Source organism: Podarcis tiliguerta, assembly GCF_965153285.1.
Source record: "Podarcis tiliguerta genome assembly, chromosome: 5".
Lineage (NCBI taxonomy): Eukaryota > Metazoa > Chordata > Lepidosauria > Squamata > Lacertidae > Podarcis > Podarcis tiliguerta.
This window is the reverse complement of record NC_139538.1, coordinates 1713697-1729742: the sequence shown is the minus strand read 5'-3', so window position 1 is coordinate 1729742 and position 16046 is coordinate 1713697. Positions and strand designations below refer to the sequence as shown.

Genomic DNA, 16046 nt, shown 5'->3' with positions numbered 1-16046 from the left:
GTTTTCTGTGAAGTGGGACTATTGTCCTTTGTCCTTTCTCTTTGCTGTCTGATGCTAGAGAGAGAGGGAGCCATGTTGCAGTGCTCCCTGTGTGTTTAGATGTAAATAAAGTAGATTGGCCAAAATGCTGAGTTGCTGAGGTCTGTCACGCATGATGCGCAAACTCTGCGGATCCCTAAGTGTGCCGGTGTCAGTTGGCATCGGTCGCTGTGATGTTTGGGCAGAAGAAAGCTTTTGAAGCTCCCGAACGATCGACCAGGAGGGAGAGAACATGTCAGTCGGGCATGGGTCTCTGTCAGGGTCCTACTCAAGTGTAGGACGAGCTCCTGACAGAGAGCCCACCACCTTATCGTGTGGCTGAACTCCTGACAGGTAGGGCCTGCAGCAAAGGCAATACTCAACTTGAGTCATAGAATCCTCAAATTGTAGAGTTGGAAGGAACCCTGAAGATCATCCAGTCCAACCCGTCACAATGCAGGAATACGCAGCTATCCCATACAGGGATCGAACCTGCACCGTTGGCATTACCAGCTATCCAATCCTTCACTCAGTTGACTGAAGTAGCATTTCTTTATTCATGACATGCACTTTTCCCTTTCCACACAGCTTGAAGCAACGTTTCAGCCTCACAACAACCCTGCGAGGTAGGTAAAGCTGAGGCAGAGTGGCCTGCCCATGGTGGCCCCATGAGCTTCCTTGCCAAGGCCAGGGCTGCCCATGTCCCAGCCCGGCCCTCTAGCTAGGACCCTGAGTCCTCTCCCCATGAAAGTGGGTCTGCGGCCATGTCACCCCTCAGCCTGGAAGCTGGGCAGCACCTCTGGGTGGCCCCTGGCTTCGCGATCTCCTCGTAGGACGGAGGTGGCCCGTTCCTCATCACCGTATCAAAGATGAAATCGGAGGAACTCCACTGGGGGTGAGGGTGGATTGGGGGCACGGTCCTCAGCCTGCCGTCACTCTCTAGAGAAGGAGAGAAAAGAAGTGTCCATGATCATATGAGCAGATTTTAAAGTCCTAATCGGGAGAGTGATAGGAGCATGAAATAGACTCGGAGTCGAGAGTGGATTTCATGCTCTTTATTCAGCTCATAGTGGTGAGGAATGGAAGTTCCCCTGAAATGTCTGCTTTATATACATTATTTACACAATGGGCCCCACATGATTGGCTAATTCTGGGATTCTCCTGTGGGCCAATCAGGTTGCGGATTCCCTTCCACCTGGAGCTGGATTGGGTGGCTCCTGTGGACCAATCAGACTGCTGCATTCTGGATCCTATTGTTCTAGGACCAATCAGACTGCTGCATTCTGAATCCTATTGTTCTAGGACCAATCAGACTGCTGCATTCTGGATCCTATTGTTCTAGGACCAATCAGACTGCTGCATTTTGGATCTTATTCAACTCAGTACATAACAGAGCACCGCATCATTGGCGTACAGCCGACAGGATATCTTCCTATTGCTAATTGATGGAGCAGGTGATTGCGCTTGTGTTAAATGTGGCACCGTATCATTTATATAAAAGTTAAAGAGGGTGGGAGCCAGATAAAAGAGCTAGATAAAATAGCGGTCAGCTGCAAAGGGGATTCAGACCTTTAAGTTGGCATATTTTACCTGAGATTTCCCTGCTATTCTAGTTTATGCAACAAATAATCTCTAGGAGACTTGACATGGTTTATTGCACCGGTGGTGCTAATTTTTTTTTGAAAAAAATGTTTTTATGGTTATTGCTGTTTTTCCTTTTGTTCCCCCTGTGAACAATGCCGTGGCCTTTGGCTAGCACAATAAAGTTTATGAATGAATGAAAAGGATAATATGAGAAAGCAATCGGTGAAACATAAAACCATAGAATGGGAGAGTTGGAAGGGATCCCCAAAGGTCATCCAAACCAGCCCGCTGCAGTGCAGGAACCGCAGCTCAGGGATGCCTGGCAGATGGGCAACCAATTTCTACATCAAACCTGGCTCCTTCTTGGTCAGTGTCTCCTTGGGGTGAGATATCTATAACCTCGCTTAGGTGTTTTCCTTTTTTTCCTTCCTCCTCCCCCCCCCCCCCGTTCAATCTCTATTGATTTATAAACAATACATCAATTCACCTCGAAACACCAAAACACAAAAGCATTACCAGCAAACCACTACCAATACAAAAAAGAAAAATACCACCCGGGGGAGGGGGGGAGTAACTTTCTTCCCTGCCTGGTGACTTCCGACCTCCTCTGCATGGGTCCTTTCTTTCCTGATTAGCTGCCTCTATTTTTCAATAAACTTAACCAATATTAAATGTTGTTTGTATTCTTTTTGACTTATGCTATAATGAGAGTTAATCAAAGCATATTAAAGGTTTGGTGTGGGGACAATGTTCTTTTAAGCCTTTGGCTTGGAGCCAATTTGATTCCCTCCCCCTCTTTCTTTTTTCTTTTTCCTTTCTCCTCCTGTGATGAGGCTGCATTTTAATATTTTAATGTTTCAATATTTTAATCTTGTATTTTAATCTTTTTTTTTAAAGTTGTATTCATTCAACTTGTTTTTATTATTGCTTGTTAGCCGCCCTGAGCCCGGCCTTGGCTGGGGAGGGCGGGGTATAAATAATAATAATAATAATAATATTATTATTATTATTATTATTAAATATAATGTATAGGTGTCCCATTCTTTCTTAAACTTTTGGATTGGCCGGTCCCTGACCTTCTCTGTCATGTTCGCTAATTCTATATACTCAAACAAATTATCCTGCCACTCCTCTTTAGTTGGTATTATACCTCTTTTCCACCCTTTGGCTAACAGCATTCTCGCTGTGTTTGATGCATACGTAAAAAAAAAACCCCTCCTTCTTTCTATTGGAATGTCTGATGCCATAATATCCTCGCTTAGGGCTTTTCATCCAGAGTTCTGAACAAGCCCAGATGAGAAATCCACTCCACTTCCCAGTGGGGAGGAGTTGCGGTGGACTGCGTGGCCACCCACTGCCCACCAGAGGTGGGTGACTTTGTCCCCCATTACCTGGGGGATCCCAGCCACGTCAGAGCCCGGCCAGCCAATCCGCTGGCCAGGGGGGCATGGCCAGAGCTGTTTAAATGGAGGAGTGAGCCAGAGGACTTTCTCTTTGGCTCGCTCCCTATTTTGCACGTTAGGCACTGGCCTTGCTATGGACTTCGGTTGGTCCCCTTGGTTGTCCAAGGGGCCTGGTAGGAATTTTTCCACTTGGCAAATTGGCACTGGCAATCGTCACAACTTTGTTAGGGTTGCGGTTAGGCATTGTTTGACCTTGTGTGGGAGAGGGGAGGTGTGGCCACCAACTGCCCCTCCAAGCTTAAGGCTATTCCGTTAAAGGAATCCGGGGGTGTTGATCTTGTCCGAAGCCCGGTCGGGGGCTAGGGCTTTGACACGACCCCGATGGGAACACCAGGGGAAGCTTGAGTTGGTTCGCATCGACAGGGCTCCCCCTACCGGTGGCTTACCCTTACCAGACTTAGAATCATAGAATCATAGAGTTGGAAGAGACCACAAGGGCCATCGAGTCCAACCCCCTGCCAAGCAGGAAACACCATCAGAGCACTCCTGACATATGGTTGTCAAGCCTCTGCTTAAAGACCTCCAAAGAAGGAGACTCCACCACTTAAAGACTCTCCTGTGTGGGTGTCTGAGGGCCCTGCTCCTTCCTGCCACTTACCATCTGGCCTGGGGCGGGGCCTGAAGCCTCACAAGGACTGCTACTGCGCTCTGCTGCCCAGGAGGATTCTTCTGTGTGGGTGTCTGAGGGCCCTGCTCCTTCCTGCCATTCACCATCTGGCCCGGGGCGGGGCCTGAAGCCTCACAAGGACTGCTACTGCGCTCTGCTGCCCAGGAGGATTCTTCTGTGTGGGTGTCTGAGGGCCCTGCTCCTTCCTGCCACTCACCATCTGGCCCGGGGCGGGGCCTGAAGCCTCACAAGGACTGCTACTGCGCTCTGCTGCCCAGGAGGATTCTCCTGTGTGGGTGTCTGAGGGCCCTGCTCCTTCCTGCCACTTACCATCTGGCCTGGGGCGGGGCCTGAAGCCTCACAAGGACTGCTACTGCGCTCTGCTGCCCAGGAGGATTCTCCTGTGTGGGTGTCTGAAGGCCCTGCTCCTTCCTGCCACTTACCATCTGGCCTGGGGCGGGGCCTGAAGCCTCACAAGGACTGCTACTGCGCTCTGCTGCCCAGGAGGATTCTTCTGTGTGGGTGTCTGAGGGCCCTGCTCCTTCCTGCCACTTACCATCTGGCCTGGGGCGGGGCCTGAAGCCTCACAAGGACTGCTACTGCGCTCTGCTGCCCAGGAGGATTCTTCTGTGTGGGTGTCTGAGGGCCCTGCTCCTTCCTGCCACTCACCATCTGGCCCGGGGCGGGGCCTGAAGCCTCACAAGGACTGCTACTGCGCTCTGCTGCCCAGGAGGATTCTTCTGTGTGGGTGTCTGAGGGCCCTGCTCCTTCCTGCCACTCACCATCTGGCCCGGGGCGGGGCCTGAAGCCTCACAAGGACTGCTACTGCGCTCTGCTGCCCAGGAGGATTCTTCTGTGTGGGTGTCTGAGGGCCCTGCTCCTTCCTGCCACTTACCATCTGGCCTGGGGCGGGGCCTGAAGCCTCACAAGGACTGCTACTGCGCTCTGCTGCCCAGGAGGATTCTTCTGTGTGGGTGTCTGAGGGCCCTGCTCCTTCCTGCCATTCACCATCTGGCCCGGGGCGGGGCCTGAAGCCTCATAAGGACTGCTACTGCGCTCTGCTGCCCAGGAGGATTCTCCTGTGTGGGTGTCTGAAGGCCCTGCTCCTTCCTGCCACTTACCATCTGGCCTGGGGCGGGGCCTGAAGCCTCACAAGGACTGCTACTGCGCTCTGCTGCCCAGGAGGATTCTTCTGTGTGGGTGTCTGAGGGCCCTGCTCCTTCCTGCCATTCACCATCTGGCCCGGGGCGGGGCCTGAAGCCTCATAAGGACTGCTACTGCGCTCTGCTGCCCAGGAGGATTCTCCTGTGTGGGTGTCTGAAGGCCCTGCTCCTTCCTGCCACTTACCATCTGGCCTGGGGCGGGGCCTGACAGGCCTCACAGGGACGGTTGCTGTCACTGCTGCTGCGGCCCAGGGGGTTCCGGAGTGGCGCAGAGCTTTTTTAAAATGTTTTAAATTTTTCCTTGTTCTTTTTATTTTTATTTTTTTGTATATGCGGGGACGTGGATGGGGGTGGGATGGATGTTTAGTTGGGAATTTGTTTGTTTTAACGGATTTGTAATTTTATAGTTTTTTATTTGTATTGTTTTTTGTTTTCTGGGGTCTTTTGTTTTTGTTTTTATTGTTTTAAGGTCTTATTTTGTTCTTAAGGGGAGGGGTCAGGGCTGCCGGGGAGTGGGTCCCAGCCAACAAAATGGCTGGGGCATGTTCCACAGAGGGGGATGCGCTGGGACAACCGATCTCAGTGATCACGGGTAGGAGGAGGAGTTACGCTAAGACCAGACCTTGTCATTACAGAGGAGGCAGGTTTAGTCGTTGTCTGAGGACTATCCCTGCCTCCGGGTCTGGTCCTGACCGGACGGATACTGGAATCAGCAAGGGATACCCACATGGCCTGAAGGTGCTGCTGTGCAATGCCAGGTCGATGATTCATAAAACCACTGCAATCCATGACTTGATCATGGATGGAGGATTTGACCTGGCATGTGTAACAGAGACTTGGTTGGATGAAGCAGATGGGCCTGTTCTTGCTGCTGCTTGTCCACCAGGTTTCTCTTACGCACAGCAACCCAGGCCTTGTGGGCGGGGAGGGGGGGTTGCAGTGATTTTTAGGAAGTCATTAGTTTGTACCAGGCGTCCTATTGGGAAGACCCAGTTTTCTGAGTGCATGTTCTGGAAGTTGGGCAATAGGGGCAGTACAGGATTCCTTCTGGTGTACCGACCTCCCCGCTGCACCAAGGATTCCCTGCCCGAGCTGCTTCAGGTCGTGGCGGATGTCCTCCTGGAGACACCTAGTTTGGTTGTCCTAGGGGATTTTAATATCCATGCCGACACGACCTTACAAGGGGCCGCTCGGGACTTCGTGGAAAGCATGGCCTCCATGGGGCTGTCCCTGAATAAGTTTGGCCCAACCCATAGCCGCGGACATGCCTTGGACCTGGTGTTTACCTCAATGGATGTTGGTGATCTGACACTAAGTAAAAGCGAAACAAAAGAAGTGCCATGGTCAGATCACTTCCTGGTGCAACTTGACTTCTCCGCGACCCTTCCCCTCTGCAGGGAGGTGGGACCGATTCGGATGGTCCGCCCCCGCCACTTAATGGATCCAAATGGTTTCCAGAGAGTGGTAGGGGATGCTTTATCCCATGTTGATGGCCTTTCAGCTGATTCCCTGGTGGCCCGCTGGAATGTGGAGTTAACCAGGGCTATTGACTGTTTGGCTCCGAAGCGCCCTCTCCGATTGCATGGAGCCCGGACAGCCCCGTGGTTTTCCACGGATCTGAGGGCAATGAAACAATCGTTGAGACGGCTAGAGCGCCGGTGGCGGAGGACCCATTCTGAAGCTGACCGGACACAGGTTAGAGCTCAATGTCGAGCCTACCAAGTGGCAGTAGCGACGGCGAAGAAGACTTTCTTCACCGCCTCTATTGCATCTGCAGAAAACAGCAGCAGGAGACTTTTTCAGGTGGTCCGCAATCTAGCGGAACCACCTGCTACATCGGGGCCCAGTACGGGCCACATGATCTCCTGCAATGATTTTGCAAAGTTTTTTGCAGATAAAGTCGCTCAGATTCGGGAAGAGGTCGATGCCACCGTGGGAGCAGGGCCGGGGCGGGAGAGTGCTAGAGTCCTGTCTAGTCAAATTGCGTGGGATCAATTCCAATCTGTTACCTCCGAGGATGTGGACAGGCTGCTTGGACGAGTGAAACCAACCACCTGTCTCCTTGACCCTTGCCCATCCTGGCTTATAAAAGCTAGCTGGGAAGGGCTGGGCGATGGGCTTCGTGGGGTGGTGAATGCTTCCCTCCGTGAGGGAGTCTTCCCAGACCCGCTGAAAGAGGCGGTTATTAAACCGCTTCTTAAAAAACCATCTTTAGATGCGGCCACGATGGCCAACTATCGCCCAGTCTCAAATCTTCCATTCTTGGGCAAGGTGATTGAGCGAGTGGTGGCTGAACAACTCCAGGCACGCCTGGAAGAAGCGGACCATTTGGATCCCTTCCAGTCGGGATTCAGGCCTCATCACGGGACTGAAACTGCCTTGGTCGCACTGGTTGATGATCTCCGGCGGGCTAGGGACAAAGGTGAGAGCTGTTTCCTAGTTCTGCTGGATCTCTCAGCGGCGTTTGATACCATCGACCATAACATCCTTCTGGACCGTCTTGAGGGGCTGGGAGCTGGGGGTACTGTCATACAGTGGTTCCGCTCCTTCCTCCTGGGCCGTGTTCAGAAAGTTGTGGTGGGGGATGAGTGTTCAGACCCCTGGGCTCTCACTTGTGGGGTGCCTCAGGGTTCTGTCCTCTCCCCCATGCTTTTTAACATCTATATGCAGCCGCTGGGAGAGATCATCAGGAGGTTTGGGCTGGGTGTTCATCAGTATGCAGATGATACCCAGCTCTACCTCTCTTTCAAATCAGAACCAGTGAAGGCGGTGACGGTCCTGTGTGAGTGTCTGGAGGCGGTTGGAGGATGGATGGCGGCAAACAGATTGAGATTGAATCCTGACAAGACAGAAGTACTGTTTCTGGGGGACAGGAGGCGGGCAGGTGTGGAGGATTCCCTGGTCCTGAATGGGGTAACTGTGCCCCTGAAGGACCAGGTGCGCAGCCTGGGAGTCATTTTGGACTCACAGCTGTCCATGGAGGCACAGGTTAAATCCGTGTCCAGGGCAGCTGTATACCAGCTCCATCTGGTACGTAGGCTGAGACCCTATCTGCCCGCGGACTGCCTTGCCAGAGTGGTGCATGCTCTGGTTATCTCCCGCTTGGACTACTGCAATGCGCTCTACGTGGGGCTACCTTTGAAGGTGACCCGGAAACTACAACTAATCCAGAATGCAGCGGCCAGACTGGTGACTGGGAGCAGCCGCCGAGACCATATAACACCGGTCTTGAAAGACCTACATTGGCTCCCAGTACGTTTCCGAGCACAATTCAAAGTGTTGGTGTTGACCTTTAAAGCCCTAAACGGCCTCGGTCCAGTATACCTGAAGGAGCGTCTCCACCTCCATCGCTCTACCCGGACACTGAGGTCCAGCGCCGAGGGCCTTCTGGCGGTTCCCTCACTGCGAGAAGCCAAGTTACAGGGAACCAGGCAGAGGGCCTTCTCGGTAGTGGCGCCCTCCCTGTGGAACGCCCTCCCACCAGATGTCAAAGAGAACAACAACTACCAGACTTTTAGAAGACATCTGAAGGCAGCCCTGTTTAGGGAAGCTTTTAATGTTTGATGTATTACAGTATTTTAATATTCTTTTGGAAGCCGCCCAGAGTGGCTGGGGAAACCCAGCCAGATGGGCGGGGTATAAATAATAAATTATTATTATTATTATTATTATTACTCCTTGGCAGCAAATTCCACTGTCGAACAGCTCTTACTGTCAGGAAGTTCTTCCTAATGTTTAGGTGGAATCTTCTTTCTTGTAGTTTGGATCCATTGCTCCGTGTCCGCTTCTCTGGAGCAGCAGAAAACAACCTTTCTCCCTCCTCCATGTGACATCCTTTTATATATTTGAACATGGCTATCATATCACCCCTTAACCTCCTCTTCTCCAGGCTAAACATGCCCAGCTCCCTTAGCCGTTCCTCATAAGGCATCGTTTCCAGGCCTTTGACCATTTTAGTTGCCCTCCTCTGGACACGTTCCAGTTTGTCAGTGTCCTTCTTGAACTGTGGTGCCCAGAACTGGACACAGTACTCCAGGTGAGGTCTGACCAGAGCAGAATACAGTGGCACTATTACTTCCCTTGATCTAGATGCTATACTCCTATTGATGCAGCCCAGAATTGCATTGGCTTTTTTAGCTGCCGCGTCACACTGTTGGCTCATGTTAAGTTTGTGGTCAACCAAGACTCCCAGATCCTTTTCACATGTACTGCTCTCAAGCCAGGTGTCACCCATCTTGTATTTGTGCCTCTCATTTTTTTTTGCCCAAGTGCAATACTTTACATTTCTCCCTGTTAAAATTCATCTTGTTTGTTTTGGCCCAGTTCTCTAATCTGTCAAGGTTGTTTTGAAGTGTGATCCTGTCCTCTGGGGTGTTAGCCACCCCTCCCAGTTTGGTGTCATCTGCAAATTTGATCAGGATGCCCTTGAGTCCATCATCGACAGGGCTCCCCCTACCGGTGGCTTACCCTTACTGGACTCCCTGCGCAGCGGGCAGGAGTCAGATATAGTCAGGTCCAATCAATGCCGAAGCCAATCCCGCTCACATTCTGTAATTTCAATAAAGTTGTGGCCAAAATTTTTGCCCCATAACATAAACCTAATATCTGTGTCCTTCCTTGTGTGTTATTTCCAACGGGGGGGGGGGGGCTGCGGGGTCTCGATATGCAAGCAGGTCCTCTCTCCACATCCAGGCGCGAAACTCACTGTGTCCTGAATCGGCGTCGCTGAGGGCAAATACGGCGACTGTCCGCTGAGAGGAGAAGAGCCTCCGTCGTTTCAGCCAGCGCTGCAGGCAGCAAGCAGCGATGCCCAGAAGGATCGCAGCCAAGAAAAGGGAGATGTAGAACCTAAAGCAGAGAAAAATCCACAAGGCTGAGCTCAGAAAACTTGGACTCTCCAGGAGAAAAACTGATGGGTGAGTTCAGCCGTTCCAGTCAAGTTACAAAAAAACAAGACTCCAACTTTTAATGTCTTTGCCTACACCTTACGTATGAAAAAGCAGCACAGCCCTGTGGAACTCTCTGCCACTAGAGATTCAGCAGGTGCCTTCTGTGCCAGCTTTTAAACTCCTCCTGAAAACTTCTCCATTCCACCAGGCCTATGCAGGCAATTAAGAAGACATCCTTCTACAATGGTTAAATGGTGTCTGTGTTTACACACACACACACACACACACACTTTTTAATGTTTCTTTATTGGGTGGTTTTATGTAAACCACTTTAGTATGTTTTTATGACACAATAGTATACATTTTTTTTAAGTATAAATCTATCTATCTATCAGTCTTGTTGTGCACAGTGGTACTGGGTTTACAGATGCATCGGGTTACAAACTCCACTAACCAGGAAGTGGTTGCTGCAGGTTAAGAACTTTGCCCCAGGATAAGAATGGAAATTGCGCACCAGCGGCAACAAGAGGCCCCATTGGTGAAAGCATGCCTCAGGTTAAGAACCGTTTCAGGTTAAGAATGGACCTCTGGAATGAATTAAGTTCTTAACCTGAGGTACCACTATACCTCGGGTTACATACGCTTCAGGTTACAGACTCCGCTAACCCAGAAATATTGCCGCGGGTTAAGAACTTTGCTTCAGGATGAGAACAGAAATCGTGCTCTGGTAGTGCAGCAGCAGCAGCAGCGGGAGGCCCCATTAGCTAAAGTGGTGCTTCAGGTTAAGAACAGTTTCAGGTTAAGAATGGACCTCTGGAACGAATTAAGTTCTTAACCCAAGGTACCACTGTATCCTTTATTAATGCTTTTCCCCACAGATATTAAACACGCACCAGATATACCAGGCAATCAGACTCTGCTCTTCATAAACATCACACCTGAGAATGAAAAGAATAATATCAATACAGTTTTAAGATTGGCCTTGAAAAAGTCTTTAAACCTCTTTTGTTGACCACCAGCATTATGCTTTCCATTTTTAAGCTCGGAATGGAGCGGTTGCTTTGGAAGACGATCATCAGGCACAACATAAGCAGTCCAACAAAGAACTCCTGCCACCCCTGGTCTCTGAGCTGCTCCCCCCCCCCATCCTAAAGAGAGGTGCCTCCTCACACTGCCCCACAGGGGTCTGGGAAGCACCCCCTGGTCAGCCCCAAAGGCACCATTCGCCTGCAGAGCTTGCAGCCAGGGCTGCTGCAACAAACAGACGCACAAGCCTTTGGGAGGCAGAGACACAAGAGGGCATCAGAGGAGGGAGGGAAGGAAGGAAAGAGGGACACAGGCCAGTATTGTCCACGGCATCCCTGACCATCCTTCAAGGCACCCCAAGGTGCCATGGCACACTGGTTGAAAACCACTGCCATAGAGTAAGCTGTCTTGCCCAGTTTAGCAAGGCCACTTCCCCTTGGCAGGAAATGGGGTTTTTTCACCCTCCAGTCTGTCTTGGTTGCGAGTGAGTGTCCTACCAGGCTTAGCTAGGCCACCTCCCCGACCTTGGGAGGAAATAGGTAATCAAGCCTATTGTTGTATTCAGTCTACCTAAGAAGCTCAGTGTGTGAAGAGTTTTGAGGTGGTTGCTCCAGCTCAGCCGTGTCGCTCTCTCAAGCCACTCTTGAGTTCCTCCACTAATAATTAAAGAACTTTCACTACTTTGTAATCAAGCTAAGTGTTACTGCCTGTGCAACTTTTCTGGAAAGGCACATAAATCTGACCTTTGGAGAGTTTGTAAGTAAATCAATTTTTAACTTACCAAATGACTGATATTTTCCTATGCTGGGAGAAAAGGGGAAGTTGGGAATTCTCTTGGAAGGGAATACATTAAAGGTCTAACAGCCTATATTTTCACCCTTTATTTTGTTGCTTATTTTGTGATTTTTAATTCTCTGCTGCACCACTGCACCACACTAGTAGCTTCCAGCTGAGAAAGAGCCATAGCTCTGTGCTTTGAATGAGGAAGGTCTTGAAACTTTGGAGAGCCACTGCCAGCCAGGGTTGGGTATACTGAGTTTAGATGGGCCACTAGTCTCCCTTGGTTGCAAGGCCGATTCCTCTGTTGCAAATGTGCAGCTGGTGCTTGGACTCAATTCATGCACCATCCCAGGCTCGGCAGCATCAGCCCAGCCCTGCAACTTTGCACCGTCCCTCCTCCCCACCCAAACTAATGTTCCCAGAACAGAAAAAGTAACACAAATTGGAACTGGCTTACCTTTCAGCAGATTCACACTCTGCTTCTGAACCCGATGCCTGAAACACACAGAGAACATGAGAAACTGGAGTGTGCTTAGGTGAGCTTAGGCTCCAGGCTTTCAAACTTTAACTGTGCTTAGATGGCAACAAGGATTACTTAGCTGCAAAACGCCTAGCTGTGAAACCCGCAGTTAGGATTCCAGCGCAAGAGTCACTCTCCCCTCCTGGTGCTTCCAGCAGCTGGTATTCAGAACCATTGCTGCCTCTAACTGTGAAGGCAAAGCAGAGCCATCCTGGCTAGGAGCCTTTGATAGTCTGTGCACAAAAAGCTTGTAAGCCTTGAATCTCTTTAAAATAAAGGTAAAGGACCCCTGACAGTTAAGTCCAGTGGTGAATGACTCTGGGGTTGCGGCGCTCATCTCGCTTTATTGGCCGAAGGAGCCGGCGTACAGCTTCCGGGTCATGTGGCCAGCATGACTAAGCCGCTTCTGGCGAACCAGAGCAGCGCACGGAAACGGCGTTTACCTTCCCGCCAGAGTGGTACCTATTTATCTACTTGCACTTTGACGTGCTTTCGAACTGCTAGGTTGGCAGGAGCAGGGTCCGAGCAATGGGAGCTCACCCCGTCGTGGGGATTCAAACTGCCAACCTTCCGATCGGCAAGCCCTAGGCTCAGTGGTTTACACCACAGCGGTTTAATTAATAACAGTAATAATTTTTTATTTATACCCCGCCCTTCCCGGTTCAGAAAACTGGGTTCAGGGCAGTTAACAACAAATTTAAAACACTTAATTGATGCAATGAAAACAGCATAAAATATAGTATAAAATGTGAATAACAATAAATTCAGAATTCAAAAATCAATTTAGGGAGAAAATCCATCCAATAAACATTGGATGATCACCAGGGCTAGCTGGCTAAATTAGTCCTACTTGGGCCAGCGAGGAGGCCAGGGGAGAATTAGCTGTGGGATCCCAGAGCGGGTAATCTTCATAAAAAGGGGAGGGAAGGAAGGGGAATAAAAGATCAGGCTAAGTTCAAATTGAAAGCCAGGCGGAGTAGCTCTGTCTTACAGACCCTGTGGAAGGAGGTTAAATCCTGCAGGGCCCTGGCCTCATGGGACAGAGCATTCCACCAGGTCGGAGCCACCACTGAGAAGGCCCTGGCCCTGGTGGAGGATAGTCTGACTTCCTTAGGGCCCGGGACATCTAAACTATGGTTATTCATGGACCTTAAGGTCCTCTGTGGAGTAGACCAGGAGATGCGGTCCCATAAATTCTTAAGCCATATGGGTCACAGATTTTGCTTAAAGCAGGATGGCACATCCTAAATCACCAGAGTCTAGAAGAAAATTTAGACAGCATCTAAATCTGGGTGTTGTTGTTGTTGTTGTTGTTGTCCTTTCCTCTTTTAAAGCCACCCATCTTGGTGGCCAGCACTGGTTCCTGTGGCTTCACAGGCAGCAGACCTCCTCAAGGGCACCCACCACAACGGTGACCCCAGTAAAAACCAGAATCCTGCACCCCCATATAGCTCAGCTGGTAGAGCATAAGACTCTTAATCTCAGGGATGTGGGTTTGAACCCCACACTGGGCGAAAGATTCCTGCATTGCAGAGGTTTGGACCTTCACAGTCCCTTAAAGGTAAAGGGTAAAGGGACCCCTGACCATTAGGTCCAGTCGTGACCGACTCTGGGGTTGCGGCGCTCATCTCGCTTTACTGGCCGAGGGAGCCAGCGTACAGCTTCCAGGTCATGTGGCCAGCATGACTAAGCCGCTTCTGGCGAACCAGAGCAGCGCGCGGAAACGGCGTTTACCTTCCCGCCAGAGTGGTACCTATTTATCTACTTGCACTTTGACATGCTTTCGAACTGCTAGGTGGGCAGGAGCAGGGACTGAGCAACGGGAGCTCACCCCGTCGCGGGGATTCGAACCACCGACCTTCTGATCGGCACGCCCTAGGCTCTGTGGTTTAACCCACAGCGGCACCTGCATCCCTCATGGTCCCTTGCGACTCTCCAATTCTACGGTTCTGTGAAAGAATACGTCTTCTCCAAAGAACACTTCTCAAGGGCAGAGAGCCCTTGGGACCCACTCCTCAAAAATAGATTCCCTCAGTTGGATTTGCCGCAATCTTATTCGTGTCCTATCAAAAGGAAATATACTGTGCTCTCTCCTCAGCCGTATAAATTATGTGGGAAAGTATAAATAACACATACGGAACTGAACTAATGGAGTAGCCCAGAAGAATGTACAAGGAGAATTTATTGCTGTCCCGTCTCCACCAGAGCTCTTACTTTATACCTCATTAGCAGATCTCACTCGCCCAAGGAGAGTTATCATATCGCCTGTTCCGAGCAACACCCTTTGTGTTAAATTTGTGAGAGACAAAGTTAATGAAGGTCTGGCTTCTCAGTCGGCGGTGGTGCTTCGGGCAAAATAAAATAAAAAGCCCAAGTAATAATGCTACATAGAACAAGGAGGCTGAGGGAGGGTGGCAGAGAAACAAAGGAGTTTTTCCACTAGAGTTGAAACAAATTTCGAGGTGGGTGGGGGGAAACCCCAAGTGGAATTTATTTAATTTTTTTGGCTTGCAAAAAGTTCACATTTATATTTCCCTGAATGAGGTTTTCCCCACGCCTAGGAGCCTCTGGCAGTGATGCATGTCCGTGATGGCAGCATTGCCAAAATTATTATTTAGAATAATAAATAGCAAATTATTAGGTTAATTGAATTCAGCGGGTAATAATAAATCCCAAAGTGTTCCTTTGGAAGGCTCCTATCGCTGAGGCCTCCAGTGGCTCTCAAAGCAGCTTTCAAAATATTCTTAAAATAAAATGGTGCTCAAATTTAGTGCAAGGAGAGAAAACCAGAATCCGCCAGGCTGCCTCCCATGGAATCCTTCCTTGTTCTTCTCAGGGGGGTTGTACGAGGCAATGGCTCCCACTAAGATTCTCCACGGTCAAGGTCCCAAAAGGTTCTGAATACTCTGTATACTCATGCAACACTAGAAGATTATGATGAGTCCTGATGTTTAGCAGCCTGTGGCCAGCCAGATCCCCAATGAGAAACCTGGAAGCAGGATTCGAACACAAGAGCAACTCTACCCCCCTGTGGTTTCCAGCAACTGGGATTCAGAAACATTGGTGGCCCTGACCCAGCTTCTCTTCTGAGAATTTGTCTGATCCTCTTTGAAAGCTATCAAAGCTGGTGGCCATCCCTGCCTCCTGTGGTGATGAGTTCCACAGGTTAACTCTGCGTTGCATGAAGATGGACTGTCTTTTATCAGTCCTGAATCTTCCAACACTCAGCTTCCTAGGATGCCTATGTTTTCTAGAGTTAGGAGAGAGGGAGAAAAACCTCTCCATCCACAGTCCCCAAGCCATGTATGATTTTGTGAACTTTGATCGTGTCGTTTCTCACTCGACTTTTATCTAAACGAAAAGTCCCAATCCTGCAGCCTTTTTGCAACGGGGAGTCGCTCCAAACCCTTGATCATTTAAGCGGCCTTTTCTGAACCTTTTCCAACTCTGCAATATCCTTTTCTGAGGCGAGTTGGCCAGGACGGCACACAGTTTTCCAAAAGCAGTCGCACCATAGATCTGTATAATGGGATTATGATATAAGGGCAATGCTCACCTCAACATACAAGATTCCCTGGGCGAGTGCCAAGCAGATCTGTCCGGTTTGCAAGACCAGAAGGAGGTCCAGCCCAAATGGAAGATTCCTCATGGTCAACCTTTGCGAAAGCTTCTCAAATCTCAAATCTTCACCTGCGGTTTTCCTGCGTTTGAGCTGGAATGCTTCCCAGCTCCTTGTGTTGCCGGGGGTGGAGGATTAATTATGGGATGTGAAGCAAGTGCATGGGGCAATAGATTGCCCATGTGACGTGGGAGTTATTGCTGCCTCCACACCCCCTTGCCTTGCCTGCAAAGGGCATCCCACTCGGGGAGCTTACCTTGTGGACCTGGTGAAGGTCAGACATTTGCAAATTGGAAACATCCTTTTTATTATACCTCCCAATCCCTGGATCTAACAGCATCTATGTGCTTGGGAAATGCCAATCAGGCAAATAAGCA

The 16046-nt window shown here is 50.0% G+C and overlaps 1 protein-coding gene and 1 long non-coding RNA gene across 2 annotated transcripts in view; one reads left to right on the top strand and one right to left on the bottom strand.

Moving 5' to 3' along the window:
* Window positions 1–13861, top strand: part of LOC310678495 — a 179885-nt gene extending 166024 nt beyond the window's left edge. Inside the window, exon 3 of the long non-coding RNA XR_014511776.1 lies at window positions 13612–13861. This is a non-coding gene — a long non-coding RNA (uncharacterized lncRNA). The remainder of the gene's footprint in view (window positions 1–13611) is intronic.
* Window positions 645–15699, bottom strand: TMEM207 (transmembrane protein 207; the record flags this gene model as incomplete). The annotated part of the gene is made up of 5 exons (XM_083442464.1): window positions 645–957; window positions 9541–9683; window positions 10618–10662; window positions 11988–12025; window positions 15607–15699. The coding sequence occupies 5 exons, from the start codon at window positions 15697–15699 to the stop codon at window positions 740–742; spliced, it is 537 nt and encodes a 178-aa protein (XP_083298590.1). The 3' UTR covers window positions 645–739.
* Between the last annotated feature and the right edge of the window lie 347 nt (window positions 15700–16046).